We start from the raw sequence: 21,072 nt of genomic DNA on the forward strand, positions 1-21,072 counted from the left end.
AGAATTCTGTTATCTTGTATTTCTAAGCAATTACCATGTAAATTGTGTTTTTACAATATAACTACATACCAACTGAGATCAGGTGATATTAATTATTCCACACATGAATGAATTCCCAGGATTTAACAAGCACTTTCTGTGATCACTCAAGCCTGACACTGACGGATATCTCCAGGTCAGTGTGTCTGTACAGTGATTAAAGCTTGTTCACTCAAAGTTAATATTTACTATACATCATTCATGGTGACCTTCTTCAGAAAAGTTATATTCTTGCAGCTGAAATGCTTTAAAATTCAGTCTAATAAAACATTGTGAGTATATATGTATTCCTAATTTATCAAATGTCATTGTTATAAACATTTGTCAACTACATTTGTAGCTGTGTCAGCAAATAAAAGGTTGGTTTATTTTTTACCTTTAAATATAACTTTAATACCTAAAACAGCATATTTATGTCTTAAACTCTAAAACACTATACAGATTTAAACGTTGATGTTATTTATTAAAAAAAAAATAGAAACATCTGATAGTTACTTCTACTAACCTCTCTTTTGTTTGCTCTGATAATTTAGTATATCAGTGTAGAAGTCTTAAGTTAACGAGGAAAAAAATCTGACCCCCCCCCCCCCCCCCCCCCACACACACAAAAAAAAAGAATAACAAAAATTGGTGTAATTTTAAGTCACATGAGAAGCAATAACGATCTCCTCAAAATTTTAGGATTATAATCCAAAATATCACCAAAATAAAATACAATTACTACATATTATAACTATATACAGGTACAAGTTAGTAGCACTGATAGTCTGAGCCTAACACAAAAGTCAAGTTTTCCAGCATCCCTAATTTCCAGCTCATGTCAGTGGACCTAAGAAATCTGGATAAGGACATGAAAATCAAAAAAAAAAAAAAAATCTTGAAAATACAAAAACTTGTACACAAAAAAAAAAATTAATTATTTTTATATGTGCCCTATATGCGGCTCTGATGAAAAGGGAGCTAAACAAAAAATGTTTATAATCAAGTCACTATCGGAAAACAATCCAACCAATTAGTGAAGCAAAATATATAGGTCACTGTGAACTAAATTTTATACACTTAGTGAAATGCACCTCAAAATTGCATGGACATAAAAGTTGATGACTACCGTAATTTATAAGTTTTACCGGTAATTAGTGACACAGCATGATACAAATTAATTTGAACACCTTAATGAGTGTAATCATGTCTGTCATTGGAGGGATACCATGGCCTGACCAATGGAAGAAGCCAATTCCCTCCACTATGTTTTGGGATATAAAGATATGAATATCATTATATTAAATGTGGCTAATGATATACTAAGTTACTGAACACATTAAGATGTACGTACTAAGACACTCCTACATCAAGGAGCTTTAAATAGATATCATTTATATATATATCACATGGGAACTTAAGTGTACGTGCTAGGTAGATTTCAACATGTGATCGCAGAATTAATTAATCATAGTGTAAAACAGGATAAATGTTCTCACTGTAACATCAATCTACATATCCAAACTGTCGAGTGCCACCATAGAATGTCCCTCTAACAATCATATACATAAAACTGTATCAAAGTTAATGAAATAAAACTAATGTTATATTAAAGTTAAAACTATTAAAAGTGAAGACAAAATATGTACAGGGGTACAGGGTAACAGCACAGGATTATCCCGGAACAGGACAACAGGTAAGTACCCCCCACAGAGTCAGTATGTGATCACATGGTTAGGTAGCTACAGACCCACCTTTACATAGGGAGTCACACAACAGCTGACTGCCAAAATATGTTGGAGCTAACGTTGACAGTTGTGTGCATTTTCTGGGTTACTTTGATCACCTGTACAGGTAAGTTGACTTTTTGTTTTCAAAAAAATCTGCATCTATCCATTTATAAAATCTAAATAATATTTATATATAATTTGTAAAGATTAATGATATTTTTCCTATATAAGTAATTATATTTGTCCTTTATGCCCTTGATTCTGTTGAGCTGTCATCAGGAGGACGTACCTGTCACCATTGTTTCACCTGTAGGAAAAACGTAATACACCACATATTTTGTAGAATTTTCAAATCTAGTGATTATTCTTTTAAATATATTATCAACTTGTTTTCCAATAAATTCAAAGACAAAATACTTAAAAAAAAAAACCAATTCTAAAATAAAATGTGATGTAAATGGGTAAATGGAAGTCAGTTCCTTGCTCTCTATAAATACACTATTTTATCCTTACAACTTAATGTAACAAACTTTACAAACTTTCAACATACAGTTCTGTAATGGAACAGAATACTTATATAAAACTACAAAATACAGTTCAATCATTTTTTAAGTAATAATTTTTTTCCTGCTTTTTTGGAGTTTATATTGTATTTTATTTACAAATAAGATTTGATTTTCCACACCTCAATAGGTCACCTGATATCAAACTTTAAAAGCACTTTATAAAATTCAATGTCCATCACCTACCCGGTAATACACCTACCTGACTTTATACTTAAATGATCAATTTTGAACTCTAACATTTATTTGTATTAAACATAAAAAGGTAGTGATTTTTTTATCAGATATATCTGTAAAATCAACTTTGTGAAGAAATCTGTATCATTAAAATAATCCTGTAAAAGTGTCAAAGTTTACTCAATCTATTTTAACATCCCAGCCTGGTGAGTTTGTTATAGCATCTATGATCCACCTAGTACAGGTATGTCATTTTAAAATCTGATACAAACACAAATGATGATGGCCATATATCAAACAATCTCTTTATTTCACATCATATTATCTAAAGAATTACATGATCTAATGAGTAGAAAATTCAAATCTCCTACGTCATATTGAGAAACATACCATACAATCTCCTACGTCATACTACCACCTAATCTCCTACGTCATACTACCACCCAATCTCCTACGTCATACTGAGTAACACACCACACAATCTCCTACGTCATACTACCACACAATCTCCTACGTCATACTACCACCCAATCTCCTACGTCATACTACCACCCAATCTCCTACGTCATACTGAGTAACATACCACACAATCTCCTAGGTCATACTACCACACAATCTCCTAGGTCATACTACCACACAATCTCCTAGGTCATACTACCACACAATGTCCTACGTCATACTACCACACAATCTCCTACGTCATACTACCACACAATCTCCTACGTCATACTACCACACAATATCCTACGTCATACTACCACACAATCTCCTACGTCATACTACCACACAATATCCTACGTCATACTACCACCCAATCTCCTACGTCATACTGAGTAACATACCATACAATCTCATACGTCATACTGAGTTACATACAATATGTAGATATACAATACTTTACAACACCACAATATCCCCTATGTCATAATATTTAACAATTAAATTACGAATTGAAGTACTCTATCAATCAAATGTTTCTTACTGCTTTGTTAACATTTTAATAAATTTTTGAACAAAAATAAAATGTTAAAATCAAATTTAAAGAATCTTTACAATATTCGGAATCACCTACATGTAGCTATAAACCCACATGGCAACTAGTCGAAATCTAAATGTACATGTTGTTAAGGTTTGAGTGACACATGCAGTACGTGGTACAGGTAAGAAAGAAGATATATTTGATCTGAAGGTGCAGACAGCTATAAGACATCACCCATTCTATTAGGAATAAGTTTATCTGTTGGTGTCTAAACATAGCCCTGTCATCACACTTTCCCTTTAGCTTCCCTAACATATGCACATTAACTCAGCCCTAATGTGCTTGCCACTAAATCTTAAGATATATGGGCTGAATTTATACCAGTATAACTTCATACCCCAGGAGCCTCTCTGGTACCGAACAATAAATTTGACTGTCGATATACTAGCTCACATAGCAAAAGTGAAATATTTCTATTTTTCAGTTTAAAATAACTGCTACAGGTGTATGATAATTAGCATTGTCAATTACATGTATTATATTCAGTGAACAAATACAGTTTACCTAATAATTAAACTTCGCATCAAGCTAGAAGACAACTTAATTAGAAATGCATTGTGGCCAAGTAAATTGTAATGAAGGATTGTTTTTTCACAATGAAGAGAAACAGCACAACATTGTTTAAATATATTTGATATTGTGATTCATCCATGAAACATGATTAATATGAAAATCTCCGAATTAATTTACAAATGTAATATAACAATCTGTTTAATGTGCGATATATTTCTTCGGAGGTGCCCTTGACTAATAAACAGCCTGAAAGGTGCGATGAACATGTCACATGTCGACGGTAAAATAAGTTTTATATATAGCGTAGATGTATATTGTATAACTATACAGATACAGTGGTCTGAGTGTCCTATAACCTAAAGGCAGCAATATGGGGAAATACTTTAAAGTTAATTTAGTTCTTGTCAGTTTTGTCCAATTTATGTTATCTTCACCTTGAGTGACTTTAATGACATTTTGATTGATGTGATTCTCCCTAGACAAGATGTGTTATATGTGTCTGTAATTATTGTCCTCATGATGGTCATTCTTACAACCTTGTTTTTTATTTAATTTTGGCTCTGATCGCCTGGGCTCCTACGTACTTGTCAATGCTAACCTCTTTCCCTTTTATCCATTTAAGATCAATGAACATTATGACATTTGACACGGTCCTCATATGACCTGGGCTGTTGAGGGGATGTTAAACACCTAAAAAAAAAACATGACTTTTGACACATATATTTTTCAAAAAAAAAAAAGAGGCATGCAGGCCTGCATTGCTCACCTGGATATTTCAGTAATCATAGGCAAAATATACTCTAATTTTAGTTACATTTCAAATATTTTCCTACTTTTGAACTGCCTCTACCAACAATGGTTCAAACTTCGTACAGGTGGACCAAATCCTGTCATTCTTCTTTTATTTTTTTTTTTTGGGGGGGGGGGGGGGGGGGGGGCTGTTTATATTACCCCTACTGGTCCCCTTTCTCTCACCCCAAAGGGTGTCACATCTTTCATTTATACAACATGCAACACTGCCAAATAATTCTTCAGACCAAATTTTATCAAAATCCATTTAGTTGTTCAGGACTATAGCATTTTAAAAAAGCAACATATTCTCCGATGATTTTGATTAACACACAAATTACAAAATGCCACAGATAATTAGAAAAAAGAATGACTAATAATTCTTCCACTTGGAATACAGGTATATATTAGTAATATCAAATCTAATATCAACAATCAGTGACCATATGTACTGGGAGAAAAAAAGATCCCAAATCACTTCTCAATTCAGGGAAACCAGGTGGAAAACTTATTCAAATTGAGTAAATCATGGGTACTTATTGGTGAGGGTGAATCGATCATGCCAAGCTAAATGGGTGGCATAATTCTCATGACTAAAGAAATGGATTTCTACATCTGTATATGAAGTCAGTGTGTGTTGTTATTTACAAGTTTGTGGGATTATAATTGTTACAACATCAAACACAGCTTTTCATAAAACTTCACATCCACACTCTGTTACATTTTCTAGGAGTGAAACCATTATTAATTTCAGTAAAATGAAATATATTGGTTAAGCAATATGTTGATTTAATACTGTTATGGAAGGAAAGGGACTGTGACCACATACATGTATACCCTTCATAACAGGATCAACAGTAGGTATAGCTGGGAGGGTTATCTATATCTAATGATCCTTTATTGTATTTTACAGGTGCGTCAGACTGGTCCTACCATGGAGACAGGGGTAGGTATATTGAACGGGTTCAATTCATATGTCAAGGCATTTGCTTTCACATAACATTTCCTTCCTGGCTCAGGTCAGGAAGTGAATTACCTGATGAGCTTTAAATAATATACTGTTTGCGGGTTATTTTTGTGGGAATGATATTTTTGCTTTTTCGCAGGTCATTATGCATGTTCGAGAAAATTTGATTTGTGAAATAATATTATTAGACACGGGTAAATAGTAACAGCAAAATAAACTTTGATTAAGATTGATCATCATATTGTACAGTCATTAGCGAACTCAGAATGTTTGATTACCACAGGTAGGTTGTATAGGTGAACTACAGCTTTGGGAGTAGTTCACAGACGGATATATGTATATACAAGGGACCAACAAAATTAACATCTTAAACATTTTTTTTTATGATACTGGGAGCAGTATTCATCAAATTTAAATATCCTGTTATAGATAGATCACAAAATTTAAATTCTTTGTGATTTGATTATTTTGCTTGATCAAAACACTCTAAAATGTTCAACCCGGCTAATGAGTATCATTTTCTAATAAGGCAGAGAGTATGTACATGTACTAATGCACAAACTGTAATCATGGAGAGTTCAAAATCTGCATTTTGGTGTGTGTGTGCTTTTTTGTTTTTGTTTTTTTGCTGTTTTTGTTTTTTTGTTATTTGCTTAGAGTTATATCCCATTTATATACATCAGCCCCCAAAAGTTTTTTCCCTAAATTAGAGTTACTTCCCCTGTCAATAGCATATGACTGCAGGATTGCTATAAGGTAACAAATTTTACCCTACAGCTTTATTTCCAATTACTTTTGTTTCCATATCCTCTGAAATTTGAAAACAATTTTAATACATCACATTTGATGCTTGACTTAAAGAGAAAAGCTCAGTAGAAAATTACCTTAATAAATATTCATGATAATTGATTTTAAAATATATTCTTTAACATGTTGGTAAATCCTTTATCAAATCAACAGTGAGACTGCTGTTCAGTTAAACATCATCAAATCAAGTAAAAACATCAAAGAGATCAAACTGTGAAGACAGAATATACAAAACAAGCATCATGTAAGACAAGGCAACACAGGAAGGGATTTCAGTTGATTTTTCCATCAAAGTAAATACAAGTTTTTGTCAAACGTTGACCTATTTCAGGGACCTTTCTAAACTTGAGACAGTAAAACTTGTGTCATACATGTCTTATATACAGGAAACACAAAGATTTTCTATAACAAATGTCCATGACATGCTCCTGACACCAATTGGTACATATTTAAACATTTTATATATCATGCACTTTATATAATTAATGTTTCTGAAAAAAATCATACAATTAAGCACACCTCCAAAATAACACCAAGGAAACAGGATGTGGGTCAATTGTCAACAATATATGACAAAACTTAGAGTGAAGTGGCCAGTACGACCCGTTAAATCGAAATTTAACCTTGCATGACCTTACAGCGAGAGTCCATCTAGATATAATCAACCTACTTGGGGTTTTTACGTATACATGAATAAATTAGAAATATCATTGAAACGACCTTTATAGTAAGGATATACCCTACACTTAGTATACTGTCATATCTTATGGTGATAGGCTCATAATACAACAGTGAACTTGTTGGAGTATATAGCCACTGGAATTGTTATGATGAGGTATATTATATCCAGTAGCCCTTGGTCACTTAAATTGTATTAATGCAGATTCCATTAACTTTGGAAAATATCAATTTGACAGATATATATTTTGGGGAAAAAAAAAACAAACAAAAAAACAGAAAAATAACTTATACTTCAAGATTTATAAAATCTAAAAACAAAACTAATTTTAATTGTTTGAGTTCCTGATATAAATACAGACAAGATTTTTGAATATTTTTACCGAGGTGACAAGCACAAATTCACATATCCTGTTACACATGTACATACACTGATGTTGGGTTATGATCAGATGTACATCCAGGATTTTGTAAAGGAGTGGCATTGACTGACATTTTCTCAATAAATCCTGGTAACACCTGCATGGGTGACTCGCTCCAGATCTGTGTATGGTATCAAAATAGTACCATAAAAAATCTCAGAAAGCACAGGCCTTCACCTGTAAATGTTGACGCTTGAAAACATCATAGAAAAATTAATTCTCTTATCATGTTAGAATATTTTAACATCATGTTTCAATCACCTTGTTTGTAATAAATAGCCATGAGATATAAAGATGAGGTTAAAATACAAGTTGATATATCGGGCTGAAAAATCAACATCAAAAGTTGTGACCATCACTTTTTTATCATGTCCATCTCATTATGTAAATACCAAGATACATATACTACTACAAAGTGCTTTTACCATCAAACAAATTGTTTTTGAGAATGTTTATATACATTTTTAACAGAACATCTATATTCTATCCAAGTGGCCAGACAATGAAACATTAACACTACCAAGGTTATATACCAAAAACTTGGTTAGTTGGTCTCAAAACCTGGACAGCTGACAATAACAGCTATGGTACCTCTGTGTCTGATGTCAGATATCTCGGTATACACAACTACCCTGGGATACATCAGATGGTGTCACACTTCAGTGAACACAACTACCCTGGGATACATCAGCTGGTGTCACACTTCAGTGAACACAACTACCCTGGGATACATCAGCCAGTGTCACACTTCAGTGAGCACAACTACCCTGGGATACATCAGCTGGTGTCACACTTCAGTGAACACAACTACCCTGGGATACATCAGCCAGTGTCACACTTCAGTGAACACAACTACCCTGGGATACATCAGCTGGTGTCACACCTCAGTAAACACAACTACCCTGTGATACATCAGCTGGTGTCACACTTCAGTGAACACAACTACACTGTGATACATCAGCTGGTGTCACACCTCAGTAAACACAACTACCCTGGGATACATCAGCTGGTGTCACACCTCAGTAAACACAACTACCCTGTGATACATCAGCTGGTGTCACACTTCAGTGAACACAACTACACTGTGATACATCAGCCAGTGTCACACTTCAGTAAACACAACTACCCTGGGATACATCAGCTGGTGTCACACCTCAGTAAACACAACTACCCTGTGATACATCAGCTGGTGTCACACTTCAGTGAACACAACTACACTGTGATACATCAGCTGGTGTCACACCTCAGTGAACACAACTACCCAGGGCGACTTTGGATGGGATTTTAGCGTCAACTATCTACTCTAGTCAGAATTTTCCTGATAATGTGATTACATATATAGGTATAAAACAACAACCAATCACTGCCGTGCTTCAAAATGAAGATGCATGAGCAATAGAAGTATAATTGCTGTAGTCAGAACTCTTATAAGACATGGATTGGCACGAGTTTATGGAGTTTGAGGGTGAAGGGTCATACATGACATCACTATAGTCGGTTCTCTCGATGATCAATAATATTAGAGTAAGTCGAGTCTCAACTGTGAATCCCACGTACCCCTCTGATACATCAGTTGGTGTCATGCCTCAGTGAACAAAATAACCTTGTTAAATGTATCACACCCGGCCCTTCAGAAAACATACTGGACAAATGATATAGAATCTGTTAGAGCAATTCTCAGGAAAGCAATGTACAAAGACTATTAAAGCAATATTATATATGTATCTCTATGAATGGCGTTGAAATCATCCTTGTCAGAAGATTAATGGTTAGAAATGTATATATACACAATTTATCAATGAGGATGTCTCATCAGTATACATAAATACAACTGTCCATTACCTCCAGACAATACAGTATACAGTAGGTCACAGGAGCTGGGAATATGTCAGAAAAATAAATATGTAAGGAAGCTGTGGGAACACTGGTTACACATTGTGGTGCGGCTGGAGGACACTAATTAATAGGGCTATGGGGAGTTGAGATTTGGTGTTTATTATTAGGCAGAGGAGTGAGTTTAGGTGGTGGGTTGGAAGGGATATCTTGTTAGGATGTGGTTGTATATATAGCCGATGATTTTCAATTTAAATTTGGAGAAAATAAAATAATAATATCCATGAACAAATCCATGAAAATATCCAAAATCCAAAATAAAATTCAAATCAAACTATTTTTGTTTTTACTTTACTGAAGTTATAAATAGGAGAAAACCAGCTCACTCTAAAATGTCACTATCTGTGACAACCCATTAAAATTCCAAGTAAGTCATGGTGTCCAGGTCAAAGTATCTGGTGTTTGTGCCAAACCAAACAAATGTGATAACAAACAAGCATGTATTTCTGGACGTCAAGGACAGTATTATCTCTCCGGTTTTATGCTACTTGAGATAAACTTAAATTAAATTATTGATAGCATGTTTCATAATTCTTCCAACCTTTGATTACAATGTACTACTAGTTCAGCATTCAATAAATCTTTACATAAATTCTTCAATCAAATCTTTTCTACAACTTGACAGCCAGAAAGTTATATTGATAACACATTAAAACCTTTCTTGCATACCTGAAAACTTTTCAAATTTGAAACAGGTGAAAACAGAATGCAAAAATAAATATTGTCTTCAAAACAATATATCATTTAATATATATTTAGTACATGTATACCTTGTATGAGACATTTGCATTCATAACAAAAGATGTTTTTCCAAAAATTTGAATATTAAGTTTAAGCTGCAAATTAGCACAATGACTGATTTAATCATTTTTATATAATAAAGACTAAAATGTGGTTTTCAATAGATACGGATTATCTCCCTCATTTTAGAATGCATTACCTCCTCTTACACTAGTGCATTACCTCCCCTTACACTAGTGCATTACCTCCCCTTACACTAGTGCATTACCTCCCCTTACACTAGTGCATTTCCTCCCCTTACACTAGTGTATTACCTCCCCTTACACTAGTGCATTACCTCCCCTTACACTAGTGCATCACCTCCCCTTACACTAGTGCATTACCTCCCCTTACACTAGTGCATTACCACCCCTTACACTAGTGTATTACCTCCCCTTACACTAGTGCATTACCTCCCCTTACACTAGTGCATTACCTTCCCTTACACTAGTGCATTACCTCCTTTTACACTAGTGCATTACCTCCCCTCACACTAATGTATTACCTTCCCTTACACTAGTGTATTACCTCCCTTTACACTAGTGCATGACCTCCCCTTACACTAGTGCATTACCTCCCCTTACACTAGTGTATTACCTCCCTTTACACTAGTGCATGACCTCCCCTTAGACTAGTGCATTACCTCCCCTTACACTAGTGTATTACCTCCCCTTACACTAGTGCATTACCTCCCCTTACACTAGTGCATTACCTCCCTTTACACTAGTGCATTTCCTCCCCTTACACTAGTGCATTACCTCCCCTTACACTAGTGCATTACCTCCCCTTACACTAGTGCATTGCCTCCCCTTACACTAGTGCATTGCCTCCCTTTACACTAGTGCATTTCCTCCCCTTACACTAGTGCATTACCTCCCCTTACACTAGTGTATTACCTACCCTTACACTAGTGCATTACCTCCCCTTACACTAGTGCATTACCTCCCCTCATCATCAAGGATTGCCTCCATATAATGCATTGCCTACCTCCTAATTATACAGTCACCATCTGGACACTTTTAAACAATTATTTCCCTTTTATTTAAGTGAATTACCTCAACTACAAGTGTATTACTTCCCCCTTACATCCCATTCTCTCTACATTATCTCCCCTTACAAAGAATTACCTCCCCTTATATATTCTTTCCCTCCTTATGCATTACTTGCACCTGATCCCTATAGTGTCTTAACTCAGTGGACCATATTCCCTTAATATAATGAACTATAACTCCCTTTTCGGTACATCAACTCCCATCATAGAGAGTCATCTCCCCTTATGATTAAGTTACTGCTTGTTTGGTTTATCGCCTCCTGAATTGTCAGGGCCATTTTGAGGTAGGTCAACATGTAGTAGTTGGTGACTACTTCGCTGAACAATTTAACATATGGGAGGCCCATTGCATGCCATCCATGAGCAATTAGACTAAAGTGTCTTGACTAAGGTCACAACCACAAGACAACAGACCGGCCAGTTTCTCACCCTCCTGAGAAACACAAACTGTCACAGGTAGGGAGCACCTCCGAGACTGAGGTTACGTGGTGCTACATCAGACTGAGCTAGGCCCACCCCATCCCACTACATATCGACTATTAAGTCCACAGGCACTAAGTCAGCAGTGACAGTCTGTTAGGCCTAGCTGTCTACATTATTTATCTGTCTGACATTGACTTATGGCACATTTGACTGAGACAGACAGTGTGGTCCTCGTCATCTAACAGTTTCAACAAACATTTTAATATTGTTACAAAAATTAAGTAACAATTTGAAACTTCAATTATAATAAGCTGTGAATATAAATTTAAATTACAAAAAAATGTATAAACTAATATTGAAACAACACTGATCATCAAACTACCACCATGACATTGATATTTAACTGTTCAATCAATTAGTGTCACCTTTGAATATTCAAATTGACTAATCATAAAGTGACATTTTTGTACTCAACGATCTTTATGACCTTTTTTGACCTTCAGGTACACACAAATGGGACAAGCTGTTTCCAGGAGCGTGTGCTGGAAGAAAACAGTCTCCTATAGACATCATAACCCGGAAAACCGAGTACAACTCTAAATTGACTGACTTTGCTCTGTTTCACGACCCCCCTAAACCTGGGTCACACTTCAATATACTCAACAATGGCCATGCTGGTAAGTATCAAGACATACGTACAAGAAAATATATATATGTATCAAGACATACGTATAAAAGAAAATATATATATAATTGTAACTTTTAATAGATTTTTAATATTAACAAACCTGATGTATACAATTATTCTGGACTTCAATAAAGCAAAACTTGCTTAGAATGAAACCTAACATACTTACCGTATTTGACCTAGTAAGAAAACACTCCTCAATTATAATCACACCATTACTTTTTTCTGGGAAAAGGTTAGGGTGTATATACTTTATCACAGTCTGTAAAATGATTAATTAATTAAGTCACTGATATTTCATTACAATTTTCAGTCTTTCAATTAAATCCAGTTTTAGAGAAATGAAAAAAAAAAAAAAAAAAAATCCTGCTCAATTTTCAAAACAAATTTCCTTTTATATATGATCACGCAGTGCACTAATTTAGTCAAATACAGTAATAAATGTTTGATGATCACGTTACAAACCAGACAAAACCACAGACTATACATTATACAATTGTAAAACATCACTTCAGCCCCAGGTGATATACAGAATAAGATATCTGTTATCTATATCAGACTTATTTACCAGACAATATGCATTGTTTATGTAATCAGTACAGGTTAACCTTTTTGGGCCGTTCTTTGTGACTAATGGTGGTCTACCCTCTGTCTACTCCACGGCCCAATTCCACTTCCACTGGGGCCATGCAAACCACCATGGATCAGAGCATTTCATCAATGGCCGAGCAAGCCCTATTGAGGTAAGATAATGTTTTGGGCACATGTATTAACATTTGGGCCAGACAAAAGAGGTATAAAGATAAAGTATGGGCCAGACCAAGGTGGTATAGATAAAGTATGGGCCAGACCACAGTGGTATAGATAAAGTATGGGCCAGACCACAGTGGTATAGATAAAGTATGGGCCAGACCACAGTGGTATAGATAAAGTATGGGCCAGACCAAGGTGGTATAGATAAAGTCTGGGCCAGACCAAGGTGGTAAAGATAAAGTCTGGGCCAGACCACAGTGGTATAGATAAAGTATGGGCCAGACCAAGGTGGTATAGATAAAGTATGGGCCAGACTAAGGTGGTATAGATAAAGTCTGGGCCAGACCACAGTGGTATAGATAAAGTCTGGGCTAGACCACAGTGGTATAGATAAAGTATGGGCCAGACCACAGTGGTATAGATAAAGTCTGGGCCAGACCAAGGTGGTAAAGATAAAGTCTGGGCCAGACCACAGTGGTATAGATAAAGTATGGGCCAGACCAAGGTGGTAAAGATAAAGTCTGGGCCAGACCACAGTGGTATAGATAAAGTATGGGCCAGACCAAGGTGGTATAGATAAAGTATGGGCCAGACCACAGTGGTATAGATAAAGTCTGGGCCAGACCACAGTGGTATAGATAAAGTCTGAGCCAGACCACAGTGGTATAGATAAAGTATGGGCCAGACCACAGTGGTATAGATAAAGTCTGGGCCAGATAAAGATGGTATAGATAAAGTCTGGGCCAGATCACAGTGGTATAGATAAAGTCTGGGCCAGACCACAGTGGTATAGATAAAGTCTGAGCCAGACCACAGTGGTATAGATAAAGTATGGGCCAGACCACAGTGGTATAGATAAAGTCTGAGCCAGACCACAGTGGTATAGATAAAGTCTGGGCCAGACCACAGTGGTATAGATAAAGTATGGGCCAGACCACAGTGGTATAGATAAAGTCTGGGCCAGACCACAGTGGTATAGATAAAGTATGGGCCAGACCACAGTGGTATAGATAAAGTCTGGGCCAGGCCACAGTGGTATAGATAAAGTCTGGGCCAGATAAAGATGGTATAGATAAGACTGGGCCAGACCAAGGTGGTATAGATAAAATCTGGGCCAGACCACAGTGGTATAGATAAAGTCTGGGCCAGACCACAGTGGTATATAGATAAAGTATGGGCCAGACCACAGTGGTATAGATAAAGTCTGGGCCAGCTAGACCACAGTGGTATAGATAAAGTCTAGGCCAGACCACAGTGGTATAGATAAAGTCTGGGCCAGACCACAGTGGTATAGATAAAGTCTGGGCCAGACCACAGTGGTATAGATAAAGTATGGGCCCGACCACAGATGGTATAGATAAAGTCTGGGCCAGACCACAGTGGTATAGATAAAGTCTGGGCCAGACCACAGGTGGTATAGATAAAGTCTGGGCCAGACCACAGTGGTATAGATAAAGTATGGGCCAGACCACAGTGGTATTTATAGATGAGGTTTGAGGTATAGAGAACAGGTGGGCCCTGCAGGGGTAGGATAATGACTATAATATTCTGATGATTAAGTTACTGTACAATTTTGTATCATTTCAAATACATTACTGATATTCATGTAAGTTATTTACAAATTATGTCCATGTAAATTCATTACACAACATTATTTGGGTTAGATACTCATTACTTGTCCTTTTCTTCCACTTTTGTAATGTTATAGTATTAACTCTCATCAGGACTACAAGAGTTGTCTTTCTTCCCACAGTTACATGTAGTGAACTACGATAAAGACAATTATGACACTATAGCCGACGCCATGGTGAAGCCTCAGGGTTTAGCAGTACTCGGAGTTATGTTTGAGGTAAGTAAGCAAGTCCAAGACTTTTACATTTGAAAAAATTATCTTTCCTTTTATTTAATGTAATATCATTTGAACATTAATAGAATTTTTTCAATTTAAATGTTTCTCTATCTACTGAAATGTTATGGGCAACTAAGCCACTAGTCCTAGACTAGTATGGCTGTAATTTTCACTAGCCCAAGACTAAAATTTGTTAGCCCGGATGTCTGGCTAGCGGATTTGTACACCCCTGTGATCAAGTGTCTATATTACACAATTTGTTACCTAACCTAGTAAATACAAAATATATCTCTAATATCTGAATGTTGTATTGGTCACAGATCACGGAGAGAGACAATCCTGTCCTGGCACCCATCGTAGAGGCGTTGGACATGATCCAGGATCCAGGTATACAGCGACACTATACTGACACTATCGGGGGATACTGACATCATACTGACACTATCAGGGGATACTGACATCATACTGACACTATCGGGGAATACTGACATCATACTGACACTATCAGGGGGTACTGACACTATCAGGGGATACTGACATCATACTGACACTATCGGGGGATACTGACACTATCAGGGGATACTGACATCATACTGACACTATCAGGGGGTACTGACATCATACTGACACTATCAGGGGGTACTGACACTATCAGGGGATACTGACATCATACTGACACTATCAGGGGATACTGACATCATATTTACACGGCCGGGGAATACTGACATCATATTTACACGGCCGGGGAATACTGACATCATATTTATACGGCCGGGGAATATTGACATCATATTTACATGATCAGGGAATATTGACATCATAGTTTCACGATGGAGGAATATTGACATCGTATTTACACTGTCAGGGAATATTGACATCATACATACATATGTATTTACATGATCAGGGAATATTGACATCATATTTACACTATCGGGGATATGACATCAATTTACACTGTCGGGGATATGACATCATACTACATATCGTACTTTTACATGATCAGGGTATGACATCATATATATCAGTGGATGAATCATTGACATTACACGCGGGAATATGACATCATACTACACATACGGTAGATTTACTGACTATCGGGAATATGACATCATAGTGACACTATGGGGGAATATGACATCATTTACACTATGGGGGATATGACATCTTATTACATATCAGGGGATATGACATCGTATTGACACAATCGGAATATTGACATCATATCTACACTATGCCGGGATACTGATATCATACTGACACTATCGGGGAATACTGACATCATACTGACACTATCAGGGCCGGGATACTGACATCATACTGACACTATCAGGGGGTACTGACATCATACTGACACTATCAGGGCCGGGGTACTGACATCATACTGACACTATCAGGGGTAGTCTGACATCATACTGACACTATCAGGGCCAGGGTACTGACATCATAATGACACTATCAGGGGGTACTGACATCATACTGACACTATCAGGGCCGGGATACTGACATCAAACTGACACTATCAGGGGATACTGACATCATACTGACACTATCAGGGGATACTGACATCATATTTACACGGCCGGGGAATACTGACATCATATTTACACTGCCGGGGAATACTGACATCATATTTATACGGCCGGGGAATATTGACATATTTACATGATCAGGGAATATTGACATCATAGTTTCACGATGGAGGAATATTGACATCGTATTTACACTGTCGGGGAATATTGACATCATATTTACATGATCAGGGAATATTGACATCTTATTTACACAATCAGGAAATATTGACATCGTATTTACACTGTCGGGGAATTTTGACATCATATTTACATGATCAGGGAATATTGACATCTTATTTACACAATCAGGAAATATTGACATCGTATTTACACTGTCGGGGAATATTGACATCTTATTTACACAATCAGGAAATATTGACATCGTATTTACATTGTCGGGAAATATTGACATCATACTTACACTGCCGGGAATACTGACATCATATTAACACTGCCTGGGAATATTGACATCGTATTTACACGACCAGGAAATACTGACATCGTATCAACAAGATAAGGGAATCATACAATCTGGGAACGTTGGTGTCAAATAGAGGCTTACATGATTATGGAATACTGACCACCAAACATAGTTGGGGATGTGAAAATTAAAGAAAATGTCACATTAATATTCTGATTAAATTAAAACTAAACGTGTAACTGCATTTTCTTACAGACATCAATATGGAGGTAGAGATTCCAGCCATAAGGATGCGGGACTTTTTGCCAGAGGACACAAGTAAATACTACCGATACAATGGCTCACTTACCACACCTGGGTGCTTCGAGAGTGTCATCTGGACTATATTTGAGGAGAAACAGACAATCTCATTTAGACAGGTAAGCTGGGTATACAAACTCTAGGTACGGAATGAGATATTTGGTATCATGTTATGGGGAAAGATGTTTGGTTGAAAACTAAACTGACTGTTTGCAAAATTTTGAAAATGTTTCCTTTGTCCAGCAGAGTTCAAATGACAGCCTTGATGACTGTTCACTTTTCCTTGGTCAGTGGACAAAAATGTGTATAGTCAGCTCTCAAATCTCAGGACAAATGTTTGTCCCAGTAACATTCTGACAGCTGACATTTATCTCGATGCCGTATAGTGAACAATTGTCAAGGTTCTGGCATTTACATATATCCAATATCTGATATACTTGCAGATCAATTGAACATTCTTATGCCTGCATGGGGAATATATCTCAATAAAGCAAAAATGAATGTGACAATGAATGCTAAATTGTCATTTTGACAACATGATTTTGCTTAGGAATTAAAATATACCCTTTATATTCATTTCAGCTTTCGAAATTTAGAAAAGTTTTACAAAAGAAACACAGGAAGAATGGTCATTCTAGGCGGAATCGACGACACATGAAGCGAGGCTCGGCAGCGGCCCTTGATGAGGTTGGAATCAAGGGCAACATAGCTCAGGAGCTGGAACTGGAGGCTGCATTAAAACGAGAATTAACAGATACACACGCTCCTGAACCTGATCACCAGGATCCAGTTGGTCACGCCAAAATTGGAGAAACACCTACAAAATTTCAGTTATATGATGAAGAGGTTCCAAAACAAGCCCAGATTGAAGATATCCCTGAGACAAAACCCACCGCTGGACTAGACCACGAAAATCACGAAAATCACGAGGGTCACGAGGATCACAAAGGTCATGAAGGCTACCATGAGGAACCCACACCAGAGCCAAAACCACGTCACCATGGAGACCATACCAGTCACCATAGAAACACTGCTGGAGCAGAAATTGAGGTGGAAGAAGTCGAAATTATCCAAGAATACCTTGTGAACAACTTCAGGCCAGTTCAGCCTCTCAATGGTCGTGGAATTCAACGCAGTTTTGAATTCCAGGATATAAGAGTTCGATCTCAGTCTGGATCTACACATTCACGGGATTATAACAGTTACCATGTACACAATGCTGGAAACCAATTATACATATCATATATCGCCATCTTCATGTCAGCCATATTGTCCATGTTCCTATAGAGATCTAATAGTGTGTATAACAGATGTAATTAGTGTGAATGATACTGTAGAGATACATATTTATACAGCTTTGTTGACTTCAGCAGCAAGTAACCAAATCATATATCAAAATGTTTGGTGAGGCATCTTGGGGAAAAGTTGTTTTATTAAATAAATTGTGAGAATTAATTAGGAATTGAAAGCCACTGCTACAGATGATATATCTATTTGAAGTTAAAAATACCTAATTATATTACATATAATAATACCCTATAAATAGAGGACAATTGAATCAAAAAATAGAATACTCGACAAGATTTTAATACTTTTTAACATTTATAGGGATATATGACTGTACTGTTAATGTGTTTCCCACGGAATTGTGTTAGGGAATACTGACTAAAATTCCTACCGACATTTGTGATGGACATGATGTATATACCATAGTGATATTATGGTATGATACATGGACATGATATTTCTTATGGCAGTTAGACATGACAAGACTAATAATGTATAATGCTGTGGATTCACCTCCCCAAAATATTCATTATAAACTGAACAAGAAAACTGGAATATTTATACATTCATCAACATTGTGAAGTTTATCATTATACTGAGTCTTACAGAAGGTTCATCCTTGCACCCTCATTTCATAAAATCTGAAAATAAAGGACTTTTCATCATTATGACAATTAAGCCTTTGGCAAGCTTAGCAAAAATGAAACTTCTCAACAAGTTTTGTTAATGTCAATGACATCAAAATAAAAAAGCCAAGATCATTTTTATATGTTATAACCAAGAATTTGTTACATTGTGAAAAATAAATTTCTTTTTAAGATATTATTTTTGTTTTTTTGCTTGTTTGCTTTTTTAAAATCTATTTAAAATTAAAAGACCATCTAGTACAACAAAGAACTGAAATGAAGAGTAAGATATTTTTACAGCTGACACAGGTGATGTGTATCTAACGTAATGAAGAAGGTATATTTAAAATTCAAGTTTGAATGTAAACTACAACAAAGAAAAGATGACAATCTCAACAAGCTCAGGACCAGGGCAACCAAATGACAGAGTTTGTTCTATGAATAACAAAAACTGACCGTGACCCGAAACAATTAACGTTACATAATCATATCTTTTTTTACCATTCTATAATGTCCCCTCGCTGTTATCTTGTACAAGTGTTCTGTCTAAGTGTTCTGCCTAAGTGTTCTGTCTGAGTGTTCTGTCTGAGTGTTCTGTATAAGTGTTTTGTACAAGTGTTCTGTCTAAGTGTTCTGCCTAAGTGTTCTGTGTAAGTGTTCTGTCTGAGTGTTCTGTATAAGTGTTTTGTATAAGTGTTCTGTGTAAGTGTTCTGTATAAGCGTTCTGTACAAGCGTTCTGTATAAGCGTTCTGTATAAGTGTTCTGTATATAAGTGTTCTGTATAAGTGTTCTGTGTAAGTGTTCTGTGTAAGCATTCTTTATAAGCGTTCTGTATAAGTGTTCTGTATAAGTGTTCTGTATAAGCATTCTGTATAAGTGTTCTGTGTAAGTGTTCTGTGTAAGTGTTCTGTACAAGCGTTCTGTTTAAGTGTTTTCTTGTGTTCTGTGTGTAAGTGTTCTGTATAAGCATTCTGTATAAGTGTTCTGTATAAGTGTTCTGTATAAGCATTCTGTATAAGTGTTCTGTATAAGCATTCTGTTTAAGTGTTCTGTATAAGCGTTCTGTACAAGCGTTCTGTTTAAGTGTTTTCTTGTGTTCTGTGTGTAAGTGTTCTGTATAAGTGTTCTGTATAAGTGTTCTGTATAAGTGTTCTGTGTAAGTGTTCTGTATAAGCGTTCTGTTTAAGTGTTTTCTTGTGTTCTGTATAAGTCTATGTTTCCTTCTCCGTTGTTTGATCTGTGTGGTCTTCTCTGGTTTAAAGACTTTTACCTCTTCAATATATTTGGCCAGTGAAATTATCCTCTTCAGATCCAAAGGTATAAGTCCAAGAGAAAACTAGAACAAGATTTAGAGGTAAATTAAGCCAAGCAATGCTGTCATCTACTCGGTTTAGATTAGGTGGTTTCTGAATATTAACTATAGATCTATAGTCAGACATCGCTGTTCTCAGTTAGGATTGGGTGGTTTCTGAATACCATCTAGTTACATTGCTGTTCTCAGTTAGGATTGGGTGGTTTCTGAATACCATCTAGTTACATTGCTGTTCTCAGTTAGGATTGGGTGGTTTCTGAATACCATCTAGTTACATTGCTGTTCTCAGTTAGGATTGGGTGGTTTCTGAATACCATCTAGTTACATTGCTGTTCTCAGTTAGGATTGGGTGGTTTCTGAATACCATCTAGTGACATTGCTGTTCTCAGTTAGGATTGGGTGGTTTCTGAA

The 21,072-nt window shown here is 36.2% G+C and overlaps 2 protein-coding genes across 2 annotated transcripts in view; one reads left to right on the top strand and one right to left on the bottom strand.

Moving 5' to 3' along the window:
- LOC117338754 (phosphatidylinositide phosphatase SAC2-like) overlaps positions 1-21,072 on the bottom strand; it is a 485,191-nt gene that overhangs the window by 35,776 nt on the left and 428,343 nt on the right. The gene's annotated exons all lie outside the window — the stretch shown is intronic.
- LOC117338753 (receptor-type tyrosine-protein phosphatase gamma-like) lies at positions 1,747-19,547 on the top strand. The gene is made up of 8 exons (XM_033900071.1): positions 1,747-1,872; positions 5,743-5,775; positions 12,354-12,527; positions 13,136-13,281; positions 15,045-15,140; positions 15,461-15,527; positions 17,391-17,554; positions 18,018-19,547. The coding sequence occupies exons 1-8, from the start codon at positions 1,812-1,814 to the stop codon at positions 18,720-18,722; spliced, it is 1,446 nt and encodes a 481-aa protein (XP_033755962.1). The 5' UTR covers positions 1,747-1,811; the 3' UTR covers positions 18,723-19,547.

The sequence above is a fragment of the Pecten maximus genome, chromosome 12, assembly GCF_902652985.1.
Source record: "Pecten maximus chromosome 12, xPecMax1.1, whole genome shotgun sequence".
NCBI classification, from domain to species: domain Eukaryota; kingdom Metazoa; phylum Mollusca; class Bivalvia; order Pectinida; family Pectinidae; genus Pecten; species Pecten maximus.